The following is a 23091-nucleotide window of genomic DNA, read 5'->3' on the forward strand; positions in this document are numbered from 1 at the left end:
GAGAGACATTTTGACTATGCCAAATTTTATTTTTCAACAAAAAATTGTTTAATTGAAGTCATCGCCTTTCTCTACAATATTCGTACACGTTAAAATTACACACGTCAGTCGTCTACATGTTCGTACATTTACGTCAAGATTTATGCAGCAAAAAGAAAAAACATTTACCACTCTTTAAATAAATCAGCATACACACAGGTAAAAAAAAACATGCTATGAATATCTATTCACATGTACGTACTAAGAGAACATATATCCATACACCAATCATAACACACGCCAGTAAACACATGAATTTACCACTATTTAGAGATTTATACATACACATCCATATGGTAAAAAAAATATTTAGACACTAATTACTTGGAAGACAACACACCATACACACATGGACACACACGCCACCACGATCATACTGTATATATCAATGTGGTATGATGACGTAGCCCCTTTTGAGGGTGCCGGAGGCTTCTACATTAATAAACTTGTGCCTAACTTGGTCTGTACTTGTGAGGTGCAGATGTGTTAAGCAGGTGTTTGTGATTTTGAAAATGTTCTGCTATGACTCACGCCAAGACTGACAATTTGACTTAGAATTTGAAAGGTCAAACCCGAAAGAACTCATGGGTATAAACACAAAACAATGTTTAAACGTTATGTATGAATGCCCCTCCCTCTCCCTCTCTCTTTCTCTATTTCTCTCTTTTACTCCCCTTCTCTCTCTTTCAATGAGGAAAGAGAGAATTAAATATAATTCTCTCGTTTTAAACAGTTGACGCTTGCATTCCGGAGTCGGCGGACGCGACGTAGCATGCGTCTGGTTTCAACTGATTTTTATAAAAATATGTTCCTCATTGTTAAATCTTAAATAAATCATGTTTTTATAAAAATGCATTTGTTCGCTATTTTTGTATAAGCGTTAAATTCCAGCACGCCATTAATGCCGATGATGGAAAGATGCCTGTACGACGCAATGAAGACAAGAAGCGACTTATGCTAGCCGGTTATAGCCAACGACATCTCGATCCGTTTTTGTTGATCTTTCCAACATGTGCCTATCGTTTGGATATCGTTGGATATCGTTGGATATCGTTTATTCTACAGAGGAGCTGGTTGCGTTTCCAGGACGTTCCTCAACCAAGTAACTCTCCCCGGGAAAGCGATAATGTCATATCAATATATTGCTTCTCTGTATACATTAATCTAGATAGCGTAATTGAATCTAAGACTCCAGGCATCCGTAATCTCGCCAATTCCGATATCTGATAAAGCACAATTGATGTAGCTGTGTTCATTCAGTTGGATGCCATACATCTACTAGATACCACACATCTACCAGATACCACACATTTACCAGATGCCACACATCTACCAGATGCCATACATCTACCAGATATCACATATCTACCAGATACCATACATCTACCAGATACCACACATCTACCAGATGCTATACATCTACCAGATATCACATATCTACCAGAGCCATACATCTACCAGATGCCACACATCTACCAGATGCCATACATCTACCAGATATCACATATCTACCAGAGCCATACATCTACCATATGCCGTACATGTACCAGATGCCATACATCTACCAGATCACGACAGCATCATTACTTATTACGCCGAAGCCGTTACAAATCAGAATAATTTGTGACCCATGTCCCACTGCCGTGAGACATGGGTGCAAACACGAAAATAATATTATTAATTAACGGAGGTGAGGTGGGCGTCTGGATTTGTCTGGTTTCGCTGAAATACTCGTATATTTTAATTCATGCAGATTTTGCATTTATTATAACATTCTCTATTCAATATTATATTATGCTGATTTCAAAAGATTAAAAAATGACTTGGGTGAATCAAAACCAAAACATTTAGTGCTCCATTCGCGTTTCCCTACCGCATGAGCTATCGAGAGATAGATAACACAGATTTAAGATTAAACCATTTCAAAGTATGAATTTGCGGATGCGCAAAAGTAATAGAAAAGTTGAAATGAACATGTTGTATTTCTACTTGCTGACATATTCCTGTACGCGTTATTCATCTATTCGAACAAAAATTTCTCTCATTATAAACCATCCTAGGTTCATAATTACCATTTTCTGTTAATTTAAGTGTTATGTGGCCAGTAGTTTAAAAGTTTATCGGTTAAATATTTTCAAACAGACACACACATCTACTGTTATATTTATATAAAAAAGAAAGTAGCACATTTTAGTACAAAATCGGCCGAAAATTCTAATTAAAATGAATAGAAAAAATAGTTTTTACAATAAGAAACGTTAAAAACCAAGAGTAATAAAAGAATAACATTAAAGATTTTACGCTAACCCGTTAGAAACTGATCATCACAGCAGACTAGTTCAGATTTTGTCAGCAAATTGTCACATCAACAAAATAGGATGCATAGCAGTACACAGCCTAACGTTTTATAAGAACTATATGAAACAACCCGTGGAGAAAACACACACGCTCAAACACACACAAACACACACTCACACACAAATGCACACAAACACACACAAACACACACACAAACACAAACACACACACACAAACACACACACAAACACACACACAAACACACACATAAACACAAGCACACACAAACACACACAAACACACATACAAACACACACACAAACACACACAAACACACACACAAACACACACATAAACACACAAACACACACACAAACACACACAAACACACACAAACACACATACACAGACAAACAAATACAAACACACACAAGCACAAACACACACACAAACACACAAACACACACACACACAAAAACACACACACAAACACACACACACTAAATTCTTCATACTCACACATCAGCAGAAACTTATGATGTGTTGAGAATAATTCAAGCGAAAATATTTCTGATTGTACCGACTTTTTAATTCTCTATACCTTTTGATGTTTTATAATTAAAACATATAATTAAAACATGTTTGCATGGTTTACGTTGTTAATTTAATTTTCATTAATTCGTCCTCTACACGCGGAAGAGCGAACATAGATTGAAAATACATGGCTTCAGATTTTGGAGAAAATGTGCCTATGTGTAAGCATTGGTAGCAGCTTCCTTAACCTTCCACAGCACCGAACCGTAATAGCACGTTCGCAATTACCATCAGCATTTAAACATATGCCGGCTAAGAAGCAGGCATGCCGGCTTCTGAGGGGTTCTGTTGGTGATTGCGCAAACCGCGCTTCGCTATAAGCTTCATTTGCAGACACCATTACAATGGATATCCATCGTCCCAAGCGATTAAGAAGCCGTTTTTATATAACGTTTGATAGCAGGGCAGGTGAAGAAAGATGGCAATGTAGTAAAATCCGCAACGAATATAATTGTCAAAAAATATATGAAAACAGCACAAATAAATAGATTTATTTGAATGGGGGGGGGGAAGTGATTTTATCAAGGCCAACCGCCACTCGAGGATAAGGGTTGATATTGGCTTGCACACACAGGGTCGGAAAATGGTTATTTCCAGCCAACGTCCCTAAAACACCTCCCCAGACACGCATACATTTTAGATATCCCCTGATTCCGAAAATTCCTCTACTCTGACAGTTTTTTTCCCTTTAAACTGCTAGGCTTTGGAATCCCCTCCTTGAATCCCCTTTCGCTTCTCCGACATTACTAGCGTGCAGAAATTTAAATGTAAGTGAACAAATATCTCGCTGTCCAACTTCCAACTTGTAGTATTCCTATTGATATGGTTATATACGGCATAATCACGTTGATACACCAGATCCCTCTAGATAACCGGCGTTGAGCATGAATAGTACTAAATAAGTGATTTTTTTTTTGGAATATCAGGTTCAGTATATGCTCTCCATTTACTTTGTCATGGTTTCCGGTCGTCCTGGACTTCTCCCCGCTACCAGAATCAAGCAGTGTCAATTCAGGAAAGGTGTGGTTGGGGATTTGGCAACACTTTCTGCACAATTACATGCGCAGCTACCCTTGTAAAGCGTATCTGTGGTCTCTGAAAACAGAACGGAGGCGATAATAGGCATGGCCCCGGTTCACAGTAACTCCTAACGACTCAGTGGCAATAATTTCCCTTGTTTGGGGTGAATAGCAGTAAACAAAACGAGACGGATGATCATTTAAAACTGAAAGACACATTTTTATTCAAAAAAGAAATAAGGAACGCGGCAAATATAGCAGACCAAGAATAATGGTAAGAATAATTTTAACTAGCACAAAAATAATATGAGTAAATAAAGTTGCAACAGTCAACAGAAAATAATCTCCATTCTTTTAAGTGCTTTCTTCCTTTATAACTCTTTAACAGGAAGACCCGCCGTTGCTTGGGATTAAATAAGAATCATTATTATATACTTTTTCACTATGCTCTTAACACCGTATTAATTTATTGGTTTTACTTTTTTTTTTAATTGCATTTTCACTCCCAAACAAGGCACATTGCCACTTTGTTGTAGGGGACTACTATCAGGGACATAGGCATCAGGGGTACTGTGTATGGAGTTGGGCAGCAAGATGTCGGTTCACGTTGCACTTGAACTTCTGCATGTCAGTACATTTAGGATATCAGGGACCCGGAAGGGAATTCCAAAGTCTAGCTGTTCTGAGGAAGAAACTACTGGAGTAGAAGGCTCTCTTACACCTAGGAATCTCTACTGTGAAGGGGTGGGATTTAGCTGCTTGTCGGGTTTGTCGGGCGTATTTACGTCGAGGGGGCACAAGTGCTTGCAGTTCGTCAGAGTATTCACCGTTAAAGTACTTGTAGAACAGGCAGAAGGATGCAACATTTCGTCGATGGGACAGAGACTGAAGTTTAGATGACAGTTCAGGACCTATCAAATTGGCGATTCTCTTTTTTACTGGATCTAGCCTCACTTTTCGGTCCTTGATATAGTCAGAAGAAGTTGAAACGCTGGCAAACTCTCTGAATTAGTGTCTATATATATATATAGTTTAACTCTCTGAATTAGTGTCTATATATATAGTTTATCTCTCTGAATTAGTGTCTATATATATAGTTTAACTCTCTGAATTAGTGTCTATATATATATATATATATATATATATATAGTTTAAATTTCATTAACATCGGATACGCGTGTTTATGTTTTTTTTTTCGAGGATAAGGGTTAACGAGAGTACAGTGGTCAAAGGCAACATGTAGTAATCATTAGTAGTGAAATTTTGGTACTTAAGGGGATGACTCATCAAGAATTTGTTTATGTTGGACTTGAAGACAACCATATTGTAGTCAGTTGGAAAGCAGGAAAACAGAACCGAGTTCCATAGGCATGCAGTTATAAGCAAGACGCTTTGTTCATGGAATCTACGTTTAGGTTTAGGTACAGATAAAGAGTAGGGGAAATTATTGATAGTGCTTTCAGCTAGACGAGTGTTTCTAGTGAAAGTCAGGCTAGATAGGACCATAGATTGGAGCTCAGACGAGCACTTGCCACGAAAATAACGATGATAACGTGATTCTTTTTCTATGGGCCACTTAAAGGGTGGCCATATAAATTTTTATCACACAGAGAGTAACGTGGAAATTTGAGACAGCTTCCATTGTTTTCCCCGGAGAATTGTATACACATGATAAAAATTTAATCAAAATACGACCTCATATCTTCCCTTAGGTTATTTTATAGGGAACTTAGGGATTCGAAAATAATTCCATTATATTGCGCATAAAATTTTATATATTGGATTTAAATTTGATAAAAATAGGATATTAGTATTATTTGAATTTATTGGACTACTGTTCACATCTTGAGTGTGATGAATCCAAATAATACGAATAACCAATCCTCATCTCAAACATTTAGAAACATAAAAATAGGATATATTAAAAATACTAGCAGTTCAGCTTGGCTTTGCTCGAGCCCTATGTACTGTTCATAACTTTATGAGCATATGTATATATTAAAAAATGTGAATATGTACGGTGATGCCTTTCTGTATAATAGGCTTCCTTAACTAACATAGAGAAAAAGTTATAGAGACCGCAGACGTCAATTTTTTAAAACAATTTTGACCCTGTAATATTTATTGTTTTTGGCTCAAATTAAATTACAATGCTTGACCCATGTCCAAGTAACCTACATCTAAAATTTCAAGTGTTTAGACCCAAAATTGACAGAAGAGTTTGATAGAGTCTGCAAAGGTCAACTCTGTAAACTTTGACCTCTTGCCAGCCAAATTTTAACCCAAAAACTGATTAAAAACTTGCTGCATTTCTGAATAACTTTTATGTAAAATTTTAAATGTTTAGACCCCAAATTTACTTAATAGTTTGCTAGAGACCGCAAAGGTAAAATCTTTTGAACTTTGACCCCTTGGAAGCCAAATTTTCAGAAAAAAAACGATTTAAAAGCGTGCCCTATGTCTGAATACACTTTATGTAAAATTTCAAATGTTTAGACCCAAAATTGGCTAAGTAATTTGGTAGAGACCGCAGAGGTCAATTTTTTTTTAAAACTTTGCCTCCAATTATGACCCCTTAACATTTGTGGTTTTGAGCTCAAATCAAATTAAAAAGTTTGATCCATGTACATCTAATATTACAAGTGTTTTGATCCAAAATTGGCGGAGGAGTTTGGTAGAGTTCTCAAAGGTCAAATCGTTGAACGTTGACCCCTTGAAAACCAAATTTATATCCGAAACCTGATAAAAAATTATCCCAAATCTAAATACACCGTATGTCAAATCTCAAGTCTGTAGACCGAAAATTGACAGTTATTTGATAGGGAAGTGTATACACACAGACAGATATTTTCACTGTTTTAGATATATAGATTTGAAAAGATATGCCCTTATAGCCTACTACATTTTTTTAGATATTTAGATTTTTAGATTTTATATAGATTTTCTAACATTTCTATAGACAACATCAAAACATCACATTTGGCCTATTTGAAGCCATCAGTTCGTGTGGACCAGCAGATTAGTGATTAAAATGGCGGTTTGTACGCTAGTATACACAGAGCTGCTCTTAACATTTAGAGGCAGCACCCCACAAACAAAACAACTCTTTGTCGAAGCGAAGCGATCAGGAAAAACCAAAAAAGCAGATGAAGAAGTGAATCACACATAAAGAGACTTCATTACACATATATAAAAAACTAACCCAACGTGATGGCATCCAGTTTTAAAACACACTGTATAAATACCTTAAAATAAAAAGGAAAGACTAATTTAATAAATTATGAAAATACTTCGACCAGAAAGCAGAAATTAATTTATAAAAAAAAAAAAAGTAACGTGATACATTAAATTTAACATTGCATCTGTATGTAATCGGTATTATTAACGACATATTATTTTAAAGGAAATTCTTTTTTTTTTTTACATAGGAATCACCACTTATCAAGGCCTAGAGGCCACTCGAGGATAAGGTTAAAGGGTTATTGAGTGTACAGTAATCAATGAGACAATATCGCAGTAATCGCCAGCAATGGAAATTTGGTAGATTGGATTACTTAAGGAGGCAGAACAATACAAAGTAGCAATTCACATATTAAAAATTCGAAAACATCTATGGATGCAAAAAAAAAAAAAAAAAAAAATTCAACTTGATCATTAGATTTAGACCCAGAAAATAGCAATTTTTCTCTCTTTGTCAGAAAAATCACTGATGGAATGTGAGGACTAAAGGACAAAATAAGGAAGCTGTAAAAGTTAAGTCAAGTATATATGAACTTTTACAAAGTTTATTAGTAAAAATGGCTGATAAAGATGGATGGAGCAAATATACTTACTGTGTGCGAGCCTTTTCTAGTCTCGCACAAAAGCACGAGTTCACATTTCAAGCTATGTCATATACATACGCGCACACAAACATACGCGCCCACGTCCACACACGTACATATATTCACGTTCGCCTACATACACTCACATTCACGTGTATATACACACACGCTAACGTACACACATTAACTCACATACACGCACACATGGACAACGTCACTTCCGCTTTCAAAGGAAATACACACATGCGCAAAAGACCACCGAAAACGAGTATAAAACAAAGAGCAACAACCGGCTTCTTTCTTTTCAGCCCAGCTTTCGAGCTGGTCGGTCTACCGACTGACCGCGTGCCTTTTCGGCATACGCGCGCACCCGCGTACCTCACCCCACTTGTTACTATGTGGGACAAAAAGCTAACAGACTGTACGTACACATTCTCACTCTTTCTCTCTCTATCTACTACTGGCCTCTGAGAACACCTTCGCGTAGCTGACTGCTAACTGACGTCAACCCTCTATCCTCTTCTTTGTCTACACGCTGGACTATCATTCCAATTTCCACTACATCACTCACTTTTTTTCCCCACGCGCGAACAAACGATAGTGACCCGAACTTGAGATGAACTTTTCCTTCTACACCCCCAGTCCAGCAACAAACGATGCTTTCACCCTCGCGGACATGAACACATGTTATATCTAAAAATTCATTCTTTCAACAGTAAATAAACGACATTTATCCTATCCATCAATTGAGTCTTTGTTTCCTGCAATTCCATTCGTTTCATTGTTTTCTTGTGGCGAGTTGGGGTATTATTATATCCTGGTCCGCAACAACTGTTAGAAAATTAGAAACAATTGATTTTTCTCTGCATTCGTGACCAATTCGAATTAAAAGTGTATAATTCTAAGCCAATTTATTTGAGCGGAAATTGTTATTTAGTAAAATAATCTATGATAGTCATTTTGATTTTGGACAGAAAGTAAGTGCATAACCAGAGTGGAAGCGAGTAAGGATCGAAAATGCAGAAACAAAATTTTCATCTCTTACTCGTTTCTTTACTTCTTCACGTTTATTCGTTAGGAATGAGGCATAATTGCACTTGAGGAACAGACATTATGTAAGGTTATTTGTTTACGCCTCAAAGAAAGAGATAGTTTCGTTTTTTTTCCAGACACCACTGCTTCGGGGTTGCGTGAAAACATAGTAAAGGACATTCGAACAATTGATATGCGTAGCAGTAGTTCGTTTATGAACTATCTGGAGACGTGAATGAAGTTGTATCAGTACTCATCATCATGACTGTGTATAAAGTTAAGGGACGCTTCGTCGCTTAGGTAGTTTGGTCTCTTCACGGCCTTCAGAAGGTGGCCCAAATTATTTGATGCGTAATATTCTCTCTAATTTTTTTTATATGATTGTTTGGAAGTAGCATATGTAAGTAAATAAATCGCTGCCATCACGCCAATAAAGATGCATCATACGATGCATCGTTTGAAAGTATGAAACGACTTTATTTCCGAGCAAACAAAACACAACAAACTGTAAACTAATGAAAAATGGAAGAGTCATTCACCAAGCAAACGAGAAGGGTAAATAATCCGGTCATACCTAGAGTTATCGCCCCTGACCTACCAGTATGATTGTAAGTTAATACTGGCGTAATAACAATTAACGATAAAATAAATTAGCTTGAAACTCTGTTTAAATATTCAATTTTTAACACAAATAGGGCACAAATGAGTAGGCAATGCGAAATAAATCGTTTGGGATAATTTCTTGTAAAATAATTTATGCCGGTGATAGTATAATGATTACCAATTCCAAATGTCCGGATATAAGGTTGTATGGATGTGTGGAAGTCCGGATATGAGGATTTTAATGTTGTATTACACTTTGAAACACAATCCGTCACTTAAAAAACAACTTGTGGCCCAAATTCAAATGACTATAAAATGTGTCTTTCTTTATTAGCTTTTTTTGCACGTTTAAAAAGAAAATACAATTGTTTCATATTCTTTTTATGTGGATGGAGTATTTGTATTATTTGTATTATTGGGATTGCTATTGAATCTTGGTTGCTATTTTCGGAATGTTTCGGCAGATGTAACTTTCCGCCTTCTTCAGGTGCATCTCTTAAAACTGGAAAATCAGTCTGTCGGACTCAAGAATCTGTTCGGAATTTCAAACTTTACCGGTTATTTAATCCACGAGGGTAGATTGCTCTCGTTCCGTCAGCCATAAGTGGTAATCATTATGCTATTCTTAGTTAGTATCACCTGTAATACGGATTGAACCTGCAACCTCAAGAATACTGATACTCAGAACTGATTGTTAGTCAATACTTTTAACCATTGCACAACGAGTAGATATGAACGGTTTGAAAAATTGTTTACGTAAATAGACGAGAAAAGCCGAATGAAAACCAACCGGTGTTCAAACAAACCAAACCTTTTCTTTCTCCTGCAACCTCGTTCCCAGAAAAGAGACATTGCGAGCCTATCTCTGCTCTATCGTTATTTTCATAGCAAGTGCTCGTCTGAGCTCCAGCTATGCTCCCTTGCCGGATTTTCAAAAACACACTCGACTAGCTACAACCACTGTCAACATTCCTTCCCCTGCTCTCTATCTGTGTATAAATCTAAACGCAGATTCCATGAACCAAACTTCTTTCGTCGGACTGCCCGTCTATGGAACACTGTTCCACTGGCCTGCCTCACGACCAACTGTAATATCGCAGCATTCAAGTTTAATGTAAACAAATCCTTGTTAAGCCGTCTCCATAAATAATCAAATTCTACCCAACTTATACCATTAACGATTACTACACTACCATCTCACATTCATTAACTCTTATCCTCGAGTGTCCTACAAGCCTTGATAAGTGGTAACTAAGTTGTAAAATCAACAGGTGGCTTTGCAACATGAAAAACAATAATAAACAAAAAAAAATCACTCACTGTATGCTTATTTTGACGACAATTTATTTATTTTTATGGCGAGATTTCAATGAAATATTTTTATTACGAGAACGTTTTAAAAACTGAAACTTGGGGAATATTTATTATTTGGTGTTCAATATCTATTGTTAAAATTTCATAAAAATCGAATATAATTAAATTTTACGAAAAATTTCCACTACCCTTTAAGCCAGTTTGCAGAAAACTAAATAGAACCAAATATAGCCCACATTCCATCCCCATACGCTTATCAGTTGTGTTCAAAATCATAATGATTTGTTAATTATGTTAAGAACGAATCATGTACATACATATATAAGTATATACGCATGCCTTACTTTATATAATAAACAATAAGAAGCTTTGGACTATGCATTTTGTGACGTAATCAGATACGTCCTTTCGGTTGCTTAATTTCCATTATATTAAGACTAACAGATCTACTCGGCATTTGCCCGGGCCCAAATTGTAGCATAATTTCTATCCTTTTTTCCCAAACCATACCTCTTCCCCTCTCAGCCCTCACTTTCTTTTTCGTACAGCCCATTCCTCTCTCTGGACATGTTCGCATATAACTCGAGTCGGCGTAAGTGAAATAACTCTGTAAAAAAAAAAAAAAAAAAAATCAGACCTACTACTCTTTACATGATAATAGTAATAAGTGTGTGTAGTATTAAATGATATCAAATTTCCATTTGGTCATTAAATAATCGATCTTGTTTTTTATTATTTTAGATATTATACATCCGCGGTTATGCTGATTAAAAAAAAATACCAACTTTGTGGGTTTGTGTTGTGTATTTTTCAAACTTTAGCTGGGCATACAAATTGTCTTTAATATAATAGATGTTTTAATACAGGTTACGTAATATGTAAATGCGCCTAAATATTCAGTAATCCTTAACATTATCTAATTGTCTTCGATTTTGTATGACAAAAACACGAAGCTTTTTTAAATAAATAAATATCCTGTTTTGTTTTATTTTCAGAAACGGTCGACGCCACTCACATCACACGTCCTTCACCACTGACTGCTCACGTCTTATATAAACCACTCACTAACGGAGATGTCCTGAACGGGGCGTTCGTCATCGAATACGAAGTTGATCGTCAATTCGACAGTGGAGAAATAATGGTGAATCGCAGCTTATCAAAGAAAATACTATTGAAGTAGTGATTATAATGATGTTGCCAATAATGATGATGTCCTCCATCTCTCTCTCTCTCTCTCTCTCTCTCTCTCTCTCTATCTATCTATCTATCTCTCTCTCTCTCTCTATCTCTCTCTCTCTCTCTCTCTCTCTCTCTCTCTATATATATATATATATATATATATATATATATATATATATATATATATCATCATGACTGTATAAAATTAAGTGACGCTTAGATAGTCTGGTCTCTTCACGACCTTCAGAAGGTCTTTCAAATGATTTTGAACAACTGTTACGAAAAAAAAAAAAAAAAGAAAAAAAAAAAAAGAAAAAAAAAGAAAAAAAAAAAAAAACACAAAAAAAGAAAAGAAAATCCCAAAAAACAAAAAATAAAAAACAAAACAGAATAACCATTAAATAAGAATCAAACTCAATGCATATGTTTTATAGTAGCAGAGCATATGAAGTATGCAATTTTGCTAAAACTCAAAGACTTAGAATTTTTTCATAACTTTCTTTTATTACATCGTAAATTTTCCCATTACAGCTGTTTCGTGATCTTATTTTTTCACCGAGATCTTCCAGCCTATCAACTCGTCAGATGCAGTTTGCACGATATTCAATATCGATCCGTAACAACGTGATCATGGATTATTTTTTCCTAAAAAAAAAAAAGAAGTTGTATCAGGTTTTTATGATGTACGAACAGCATTTTAAAAATAACATTGGAAAAATCGCATCTAATGAGTTGATAGGTTTCTAACCTATCAACTCATTAGATGCGATTTTTTCAAATAAAATCACGAAACAGCTGGAATGGGAAAAAAGAAAGTTATGAAAAAATTGTTTGAGTTTTAGCAAAATTTTATAAAAACTACTCACACCTGAGAGTATCCTGTACCTCTACAATGCAACCATTCGCCCATGCATGGAGTATTGTGGCCACATATGGGCTGGTGCATCTACCACTAGTCTCTCCTTCTTGGATAGGGTCCCCAAAAGGGTCTTCAATCTAATAGGTCCATCTTTGTCAACTAGGCTCCAACCTCTGTCTCATCGCCGCAATGGCACATCCCTGTGTTTTACAAGGATTTTAATGGAATTTTCTCTGATGAAGCCATTGCACTTGTGCCCCTTCGACGTACATATCTCCAACAAACCGCTTAGCAACAAAATCACACCCTTTCACTGTTGAGGTGCCTAAACGTCAGAAAATTTTCTACTCTAATAGTTTTTCCCGAGAACGGCGAGACTTTGGAATTCCATTCCTGCTACCCGTTTCCCAAACTGTACTGATATGCAGAAGGGCAAATGCAACGTAACCCAACACCATAATATTTCTTAGGCATGATCCCAATTAGTAGTCCCTTACGTTCAAGTGGCATTATGCCTTGTTTGGGGTAAAGACGAGTAAAAAAAAAAGTGACTAAAACGTTCTGGATACAATCTACAAGGCATCCATTTTGGTAGATTATTAAATTTTCAAAGCTGTAGATGATGAAAAAAAGTGTAACAAATTAGCACTTGTGCACTACTCGGATGAATTCACATTTAAGTTAGGACATGGGGGGATTGAATAGCAGGGGCAGACAAATGCAACTACAGATCGAAAATACCTGCGTGTTTTTTTGTTTTTTTTTTAATAACGCGTTTTTATTTTGTTCGTAAAGTTTTTAAAAATAAATATAAGAAACTTAGAATAACACAAAACTGAGTGTTTTTTGTTTTAACAAAGTAGACTTAAAACATTTTTTTTAATAAATCATAAACATAAAGTTTTTGTAACCCATTTTTTGAATAAAAATATAAAAAAAACCTTATAATTACACAATACTGAATTTTTACTCCAGAAATGTGTTACAAAAACTTTATCTTCATATTTTAAGAAAATTAAAAATGAAAATTGTCTATTTTGTTTTTAAAAAAAGAAAGAAGGAAAACTAAGTTTCTTATATTTATTAAAAAAACATAAAAAACACACACACACACAATAAAAAGCACGCATTTATTTTCGATTCGGTCTTGAAATTGCATTTGGCTGTCCCTACTATGCACTCTGCCCATGTCCCAACTGAAAACCCCAAAAAGTGGATCCGTCCGAGTAGTGCACAAGTACCATAAATGTACATGTGTTCAAATATAGTTGATATATAAATATTATTTGCATTAAATTTGGTTGTTTTATTTTACGGTATCTAAAACCTTTTTATATTATTTAATACCACATACGGTCGTTTTGGAAAACATTTTTATGCTCAAAGATATTTATATTCATGGAGTTTGGTTTAGTTGTCTTGCAGCATATCAAGCTTTTTTTAAAAATGTTATTTGATGCGAAATCCGGCCATTTTAGTAAAGTTTTTTTTATGCTAAAAATACTTCATGGCTTCAAATATTTACTCATGGCGTTTAGTTTGGTTGTTTTGTTTTACAACATATAAATCCTTATTTAATGCAAAATCTTGTCATTTTTATTTAATGCAAAATCTTGGCATTTTTATTTAATGCCAAATCTTGTCATTTTTATTTAATGAAAACTCTGGTCATTTTTATTTGATGCAAAATCTGGTCATTTTTATTTAATGTAAAATCTGGTCATTTTTATTTAATGTAAAATCTGGACATTTTTATTTAATGTAAAATCTGGACATTTTTATTTAATGTAAAATCTGGACATTTTTATTTAATGTAAAATCTGGACATTTTTATTTAATGTAAAATCTGGTCATTTTTATTTAATGCAAAATCTGGTCATTTTTATTTAATGTAAAATCTGGACATTTTTATTTAATGCAAAATCTGGTCATTTTTATTTAATGCAAAATCTGGTCATTTTGGTAAACGTTTTCATGCTTCAAGTTTATGTATAAATATTTATTCACAATGTTTAGATTGGCTGTTTTGCAGAGGAAACTACTTGTTTTTTTTTTGGTTTTGTATAACATGCTTGGGTTTTGCAAAGAGAAATAAAAACAAACAATAACATCAAGGTTTGGCGCATTTCAGTCAGGAAGCCGATATCTTTAACCAACCTGATTCGTTAGCATTAGTTAAGTTGAATTTAACAGACTCACATATTATTAAATTTCAAAGAATTAAAATTATTAAAGTTCTGACACAATGTATAGGATGACCTCATAAATCATTCGATAAATTCAAATTAGCGGAAGCAAATGCCATATTATTTACATATAATTTTATGTCTACATATTTTTAAAGATTTAACGTTCAACATTTAATGACACTATAAAAATAAAACTGTTATATTTCCAAGAAACCCGAGACACAAATATGAAAATTATTTGTAAAAAAACAAACAAACAAAAAACGAATATTTTATTTCACTACATTGGTCTCGTATAAATAATAAATGATAATAATTTGTGCTTATCTGGACATTTTACTGAAATTTCGTGGCTTATCTATGCGTTAATATTTCTAGGCATTTATATATACAAGGAGTGTAAAAAATACCAATTTATTTTGAAACATAAATTTATATAAAAATAGATGGTTAATTTTGAGACACCCCGCTATTTAAATAAGAAATATTGGCCCTCGGATCAAGATCAAAGTATAGTATCTGTTTAGATGCTACACTTCAAGTTTTTGTTTTTTGCTAAGTGGAGGAGTAATACTTCACGACTGAGACAATTTCTATTTTTGTTCCTTTTCTCTATATTAAACAACGACCCTGGGGTCAAACTCTACCCTCGTAGGGAGGCAAAATAAATAGAAACAAATATATTCTTTAAAAGATCCTTCTATTTTGAATCGGTTCGATTTCGGTATTATATCTAAACAACCAATTTTGAAAAGCAATCTTTTACATTTGTATTTTTCTGTATATTATTATTATTATCATTATTATTATTATTATTATTATTATTATTATTATTATTATTATTATTATTATTATTATTATTAAAAATGATGCTTCAGTAATTACTATTTCTATACGAAATTATTATGATTTAAAATTCTTTTTCTATCTATAATTATTATTTAAAAATATTTTCTAGATGTAGATATTATTATTATTATTATTATTATTATTATTATTATTATTATTATTATTACTATTATTATTATTAAAAATGATGCTTCAGTAATTACTATTTCTATACGAAATTATTATGATTTAAAATTCCTTTCCTATCTATAATTATTATTTAAAAATATTTTCTAGATGTAGATATTATTATCATTATTATTATTATTATTATTATTATTATTATTATTATTATTATTATTATTATTATTATTAATATTTAACATTTTTTTCTGAATATAGATATTATCTTTATTATTTAAAATTAGTTTTCTATATGTAAATATTATTATTTCACATTTTTTTCAATATATAATTATAAATATTTTAAATTCATATTCCATGTATAATTATAATCATTTTTACTATATGAAATTATTATTTAAATTTCGTTTTCATACATAATGATTATTCACAATTCTTTTTAATATATAGTTATTAACATTTAGAATTATTTTTCAATATATAATTATTATTGACATGATGAATGTATATTTTTGAGATGAGGAGTTATAATTATTTTTTGTATCATTTCTTTCTTTTATTTTATAACGTTTCGGTCGATGTAACCTCCGATCATCTTCAGGTGCATTCAGATTGGATGGTATTGGTGAATAGTGAAAAATGTTTGGTTTATTTATTTATTTTTTTCAATATTAACCAATAACATCCAGTCTGAATACACCTGAAGATGGTCGGAGGTTACATCAACCGAAACGTTGCGAAAAAAAAAGAAAAAGATGAGAATCATAGTTGACATAATTAAAAAAATAATTATTTAAAATCATTTTCAATATAAAATTATTATTTTTAAAATTCTCTTTTACTATATAATTATTATCATTTAATTTTTTTATATATAATTATTATTATTTCAAATTCGATTTCACTATATAATTATTATTAAATATTTTTTAATATAATCATTATTTTTAAAACATTTTTTCATATACAATTATTATTTAAAATAAGTTTTTCATATATAATGATAATTATTACTAAAATTGTTATTTTGTATCTAATAATTATATAAAATTATTTTCTAGATATGAAATCCTTCATGACTGATACATGCCTCTTTTTGGGGAGCTGGTTTTCCCCCACATTAAAAACCGACCTTGTGTCTAATTCTACCATCGTGGGAAGACAACTAAAAATATAGATATTATTATTATTATTATTATTATTATTATTATTATTAAACATTAGTTTTCTATATTTAAATATTATTTGAATTTTTTTTCAATATATAAATATTATCATTAAACATTTTTCAATATATATTTATTATTATGCAAATTAAATATTCTACAAATAATTGTTATTATTTCAACTTTTTGTTCTATATATAATTACTAGCGAGGGGTACCCGGCGTTGCCCGAGTGTTTGTAGGTATGTATGAAAAAAAACAGGTGCCCGTGAAAAAAACGAAGCCTTTACGACGCGCAGTTGGAAAATAGTAAAGTGTGAAAAAAAACAGGTGCGCGTTTTTGATTGACGTGACGGCGATAGGTACTCAGCAGTTAGCACTTTGTGCGGGACAGTTTTTAATGAGGTCAATAAATCGGTTTGTTTGTTTTTAAAAACCGCTCCCCCGTCTGATATGACGAAGTCGACATTGACCAAACGTTCACTGGCTCTGGGCCTGTGATTAGAGTCGCGTTTCGCTTTTTGTTTATACCGAAAACCGAATGTAACGCGTGCCGATGCGGGAAATGTGGAATAATTAACGTTTTAAAGGTAATAAAATTAAATAAACAGGCGAGCTCCGTGGTTAAGTGTGAGATATTACAATTTATAGATGATATAAAAAGTTTTAAGAAGTTGTGAAGCGAGCGAGCGCTTCTCTGAAAGAAGCCTTTTGTGGACATCGAGGAAAAGCGTACATACATACATACATACATACATACATACATACATACATACATACATCATTTTCGCTTTTATATATATATAGATTAAGATTATTTAAATCAATTCTCTCTTTCCAATTATTATTTAATATCTTTTTTTCTACATATACCTATTATTAGTAAATTTACTAATATACAAGTAATAATTTAATTTTCGATGTATAATTATGATTAAAATCTTTTTCTATATAAATAGTAATGATTTAAAATTGTTTTTCTGCATATACTTATTATTTTAAATTCAATTTCTCTCTATATATTTTACTATTTATAATCATGTTTCTATATATAATTATTATTACTTAATTTTTAATATATGTTTATTATTATTTAAATTTTTTTATATATAATTATTATCATTTGAAATTATTTTTGCATACAATTATTATTTGAAATGCTTTTTTAATATATAATAATTACTATTTAAAATTCTTTTTTATATAATTACTATTTAATTTATTTATATATAATAATAATTATTATTTAATTCTTTCTATGTATAAGGTATATATTATTTGTAAATACTTGTTCAATATACTATTATTATTATTATTATTATTATTATTATTAAAAATATTTTTCATAGATAATTATCATTAAAATTCCTTTTCATATATAATTATTATCATTTAAAATTGTCTTAGTAAAGCCCTTTAAATAATAATTGTTTCAAATTAGTTTTTATTAGCAATCTTACGTTTAAAGAATATAGAAGCTCTATGCTTGGTCATCATACAATAAAAAAAATCTTAAACGCTGATTTTTTTTTTACTTAATTTCAATAGAAACTGTTATAATTATTTCAAAGCCATTTTATAAAAATTATTGGTTCTGAAGTAAATCTGGTTGGAAAAGCATCTAAAATAAATTTTGTTGTAACTTACAAATATGTAAGACCTAATATTTATGTGTGTGTGTGTGTGTGTGTGTGTTTCTGTATGTGGGTATGTTTGTATGTGCTCTATAAAAAGTTAAGATAATTTACATAAAAATGTAAAAGTTTATTCCCATGCAAAATTAACTGCCAGAGTAGGGCATAATGGAAATAGTGTCGAATCTTAAAGTGCACCCCAAGGCAGCTTTGAAGATATTTTGTCAGGAGGATGAAATTTTTCAGCCATGATATGGAAAGAAAACACTAGAAATTTTAATGCATTTTTTTCCGCTTGGCATTTTCTTTCAAAAATTAATTGACGTTTATTCTAAAGCTTCTTTAAGGCAAGAAACTCAAAAAGGGTTTTTAGTAGTGCTTTGGGTCATTTTTAATTATATTTGAGCTCTATATAATAGCAATAAATGTCGCATAAGTGTTTTATATTTAAGTGGAATACAGTAAGCCGAAAATATAGGGACCTCAACAGTGAAGAAGTAGAATTTTGCTGCGTATATATATATATATATATATATATATATATATATATTTTTTTTTTTACAAAGGCATCACCACATTATCAAGGCCCAGAGGCCACTCAAGGATAAGGGTTAAAGAGTGTACAGTAGAAGTTGGTCAATATAGTAATCATTAGTAATGAAAATTTGGTAAATTTAATAACTTATATGGAACGGCTCATCAAGAACTTATTTACTTTAGACTTGAACAAAACCATATTGTAGTCAGCCGGAAAGCAGGAAAACGGAAGACAATTCCACAGGCGTGCAGTTCTAAGAAAGAAGCTTTGTTCATGGAATCTACGTTTAGGTTTAGGGACAGATAAAGAGTGGGGGAAATTATTGATAGTGTTTACAGCTAGACGAGTGTTTCTTGTGAAAGTTTGGCGAGGGGGGACGATAGATTGAAGCTCAGTTGAACACTTTCCATGAAAATAACGATACATCAGAGACAAACTCGCAACATCTCTTCTGTGAGATAGAGGTTGCAAGGAGGAGAAAAGGACATCTCCTACGAGGCTACGAAGTCTATTTTGAACTCTATCAAGGCAGGCCAAGTCCTTTCTAGCAGCTCCTGCCCAGATGTGGCAACAGTATTCCATCCTTGGACGTACCTGGCTCTTATATAGATAGAGAATAGCATCAGCAGTGAGATATCTACTGGATCGATAGAAAGATCCCACCATTTTTCCAGCGGCCTTGGCAACAGATTTGATATACGTGTTCCATTTAAGATCAGGAGTAAAGGTCAAGCCCAGAAGCTTGTCAAAACTTGAGGCCTCCTGAAGACGAGAGCCATTCATTTTAATTGATGACAAATGTGGATTAGAATGTTGATGATGTAAAGAGAGAAGCTTGGTTTTAGATGCATTAAAAGTAACCAGCCACTCCTTTCCCCATTGTACTACGTGCTCAAGATCAGAGGAGAGAGAATTGGAGAGAACTTGCTCGTTTACTGTCTTAGATGTGGTACCATAAATGGTAGTGTCGTCAGCATAAATGTCTACAAATGATGTAAGGATATGATTTGGAAGATCATTAATGTAGATCAGGAAAAGAGTTGGGCCCAGGATGGATCCCTGAGGGACACCGGCATTAATACTGTGAGCTTCTGATTTTTGCCCCTCAACTACTACTCTTATGAACCTATCAGAAAGAAATGATTTAATAATTGAGAAGACTTTTCCAGCTATACCATAGCTAGCGATCTTATGAAGTAAACCTTTATGCCATACCCTATCAAAGGCTTTAGATATGTCAAGAGCAATTGCCCTAGAAAGATTGCCACCGTCGAGAGATTTGCTAATCCTATGCGATATAACTGTAAGGACATCTGCTGTAGATCTAGCAGAACGGAAACCATATTGAGTGTCACTAAGAAGGTTATTTTTGTTGAGATGTTTGATTACTTCTGTATTTAATACAGATTCTAGCAACTTACTCATGACGCACAGGAGACTTATTGGCCTGTACTGAGAGGGGGATGAGCGATCACCTGAATTCTTAAATACAGGGCATACTGATGAGATTTTCCAGGGAGATGGGAAACAAACAGTTTTGTAAGTATGGGCGCTAGTTCAGGTTGAAGTTTTTGAGTACTATAATTGGAATACCATCAGGGCCAGTTGCTTTACTGGAATCAAGGTTTTTGATTAGCTTGGCAACATCACGTACAGATATACGTATATCACGTAGCGTGTTTTCTGATACAAGAGGAAATATTGGGGGTTGGCGGTCTTGGTCGCAAAGGGTAGAATTAGCTGCAAAGTTCTTGACAAAGAGTTTGGCTTTGTCTGATGCTGACGAGATTACCTCAGGTCCATTGATAATAGTTGGGATGGAGCACACGCTTCTGTTCAGGATTCTGTTTGCTATTTGCCAAAACTGGTGGGAACCAAGCCGCTGCTCAGCTACTTTGGACTTAACAGATTGAGCATATAACTCTCTTGCGTTCCTTATTACTTTCTTACAATGGTTGCTGGCAGTCCTGAAAACGGCTTTAGTTTCCATACATCTATTACGTTTGAAGCAGTGGAAAAAGTGATTTCTGTGCGCAATGGCAGCAGCACATTCTGGAGAGAAACCATGGCTGGCTGTTAGGTTTTTGCTGAAACTTTTTAGAGGGTATGAAATGGTCAATACCTACAATTAACCATTCAGTCAGGTCTAATACTATAGAGGACACATCCTTTTTAAACATGGAATGCAGAGGTAGATCAGATATAAATGTACGGAAGCTATCCCAGTCAGCCTTAGTGTATCGATATACTGTACGATGAAGAGGTACGTCTGGGGACTTATTACATTTCATTTTTATCTTAATTGATACAACAGAGTGGTCGGAAGATCCAAGAGGCGACAGAACAGAAACTGAACATAGTTCAGGGCAAGTTGTGAGAAAAAGGTCTAGTAGGCTCGCATACTGGCCGTCATTATCGGGCACACGGGTAGGTTCCTGAACAATCTGAGTGAGGTCATAGGCAATGGAGAAATCATGACAGAACCTCCCCTCATCATCGGTCTTGTTTGAGTGGGTAAACCATTCGACGTTGTGAACATTGAAGTCTCCACATACGTGAATGTTAGCTGAAGGATAAGTAGAAAGGACTTGGTCAATTTTCTCAGATATGCTTTGAAAGATAGTAACTCCGCTGTTGTGGGGGCGATAGAGAGTAAATATAAATGCAGTAGTGTGAGCTAAAGCAACCCGGAAGCACATATAGGGTAAGTTAGGATCTTCCCTGGAGATGTCCCTCCCACATGGAAAGCTATCTTTTATATAGGCACATATTCCATGCCCATGGTGATCTTGGGGGTCAGATTTAGAAGTTAAGTTATATATATATATATATATATATATATATATATATATATATATATATATATATATATATATATATATATATATATATATATATATATATATATATATATATATATATATATATATATATATATATATATATATATATACATAAAATAACAATATATATATATATATACATAACAAAAAATAAAAAAGAAACAATAAAAATAACTGTAAAATTATCTAGGACTTCGTGGCGTAACGGATAACACACAAGACTGTAATCCATATGGTCTAAGGTTCGATTCCTAGAAACAGTCAAACTACGCTATATATATAGTATTAAATGTTTTTTTATTATTGATTTAGATGAAAGCGATCCATTTTGATGGTAATGTAGGTGTGATAAATGGAAAGAATTTTTTGCATTTATATATTAGGTTGGTGCAAAAATAATGTCGTTTTCTTTGACGTTCAACTTCAAATGATTATGACTCCTTTTATAATAAACTTTATAAATCGAAGTAAGAACCATTAAAATCGATACATTTTGCCAACGAGAAACAAGTTTATTTATCTCATTAGGATAGAAATCCGGTGTTCTGGGAGCGATGATGTCATTGAAGACCCATTCGACATCATCTCGGCTTTTGAAGCATTTTTCGCGCAGGAAGTTGTCGAGATGCTTGAAAAAGTGATAATCCGTGGATGAGAGATCCGATGAATATGGCGGACGAGGCAAAGTCTCGTAGCCTAATTCGTTCAGCTTCCGCAGAGTCAGTTAAGCAACATGTGGGCGAGCGTTGTCATGGAAGAGAATTGGTCCCTTCATATTGACCAATATCGAGCACATAAGTTGGAGCTTCTGGTGCATTTCGTCAATTTGTCAGCAGTACTTCTCCGTCATAATCGTTTCGCTCGGAGTCAAGAAGCTGTGATGGATGGGACCGGCCGCAAACCACATAACAGTCACCATAACCATTTTTTGGTGCAATTTCGGCTTCGGTAAGTGTTGTGGAGCTTCTCCAGCATCCAACCACTGTGC

The 23091-nt window shown here is 33.4% G+C and overlaps 1 protein-coding gene across 1 annotated transcript in view; it reads left to right on the top strand.

The window, feature by feature from the left end:
* Positions 1 to 23091, top strand: part of LOC145249596 (inter-alpha-trypsin inhibitor heavy chain H3-like) — a 269537-nt gene that overhangs the window by 168065 nt on the left and 78381 nt on the right. Inside the window, exon 5 of the mRNA XM_080111304.1 lies at positions 11719 to 11864. Within this exon, the coding sequence (XP_079967430.1) occupies positions 11719 to 11864 (146 nt within the window). The remainder of the gene's footprint in view (positions 1 to 11718; positions 11865 to 23091) is intronic.

The sequence above is a fragment of the Euprymna scolopes genome, chromosome 28, assembly GCF_053919585.1.
Source record: "Euprymna scolopes isolate OS-2025 chromosome 28, ASM5391958v1, whole genome shotgun sequence".
NCBI classification, from domain to species: domain Eukaryota; kingdom Metazoa; phylum Mollusca; class Cephalopoda; order Sepiida; family Sepiolidae; genus Euprymna; species Euprymna scolopes.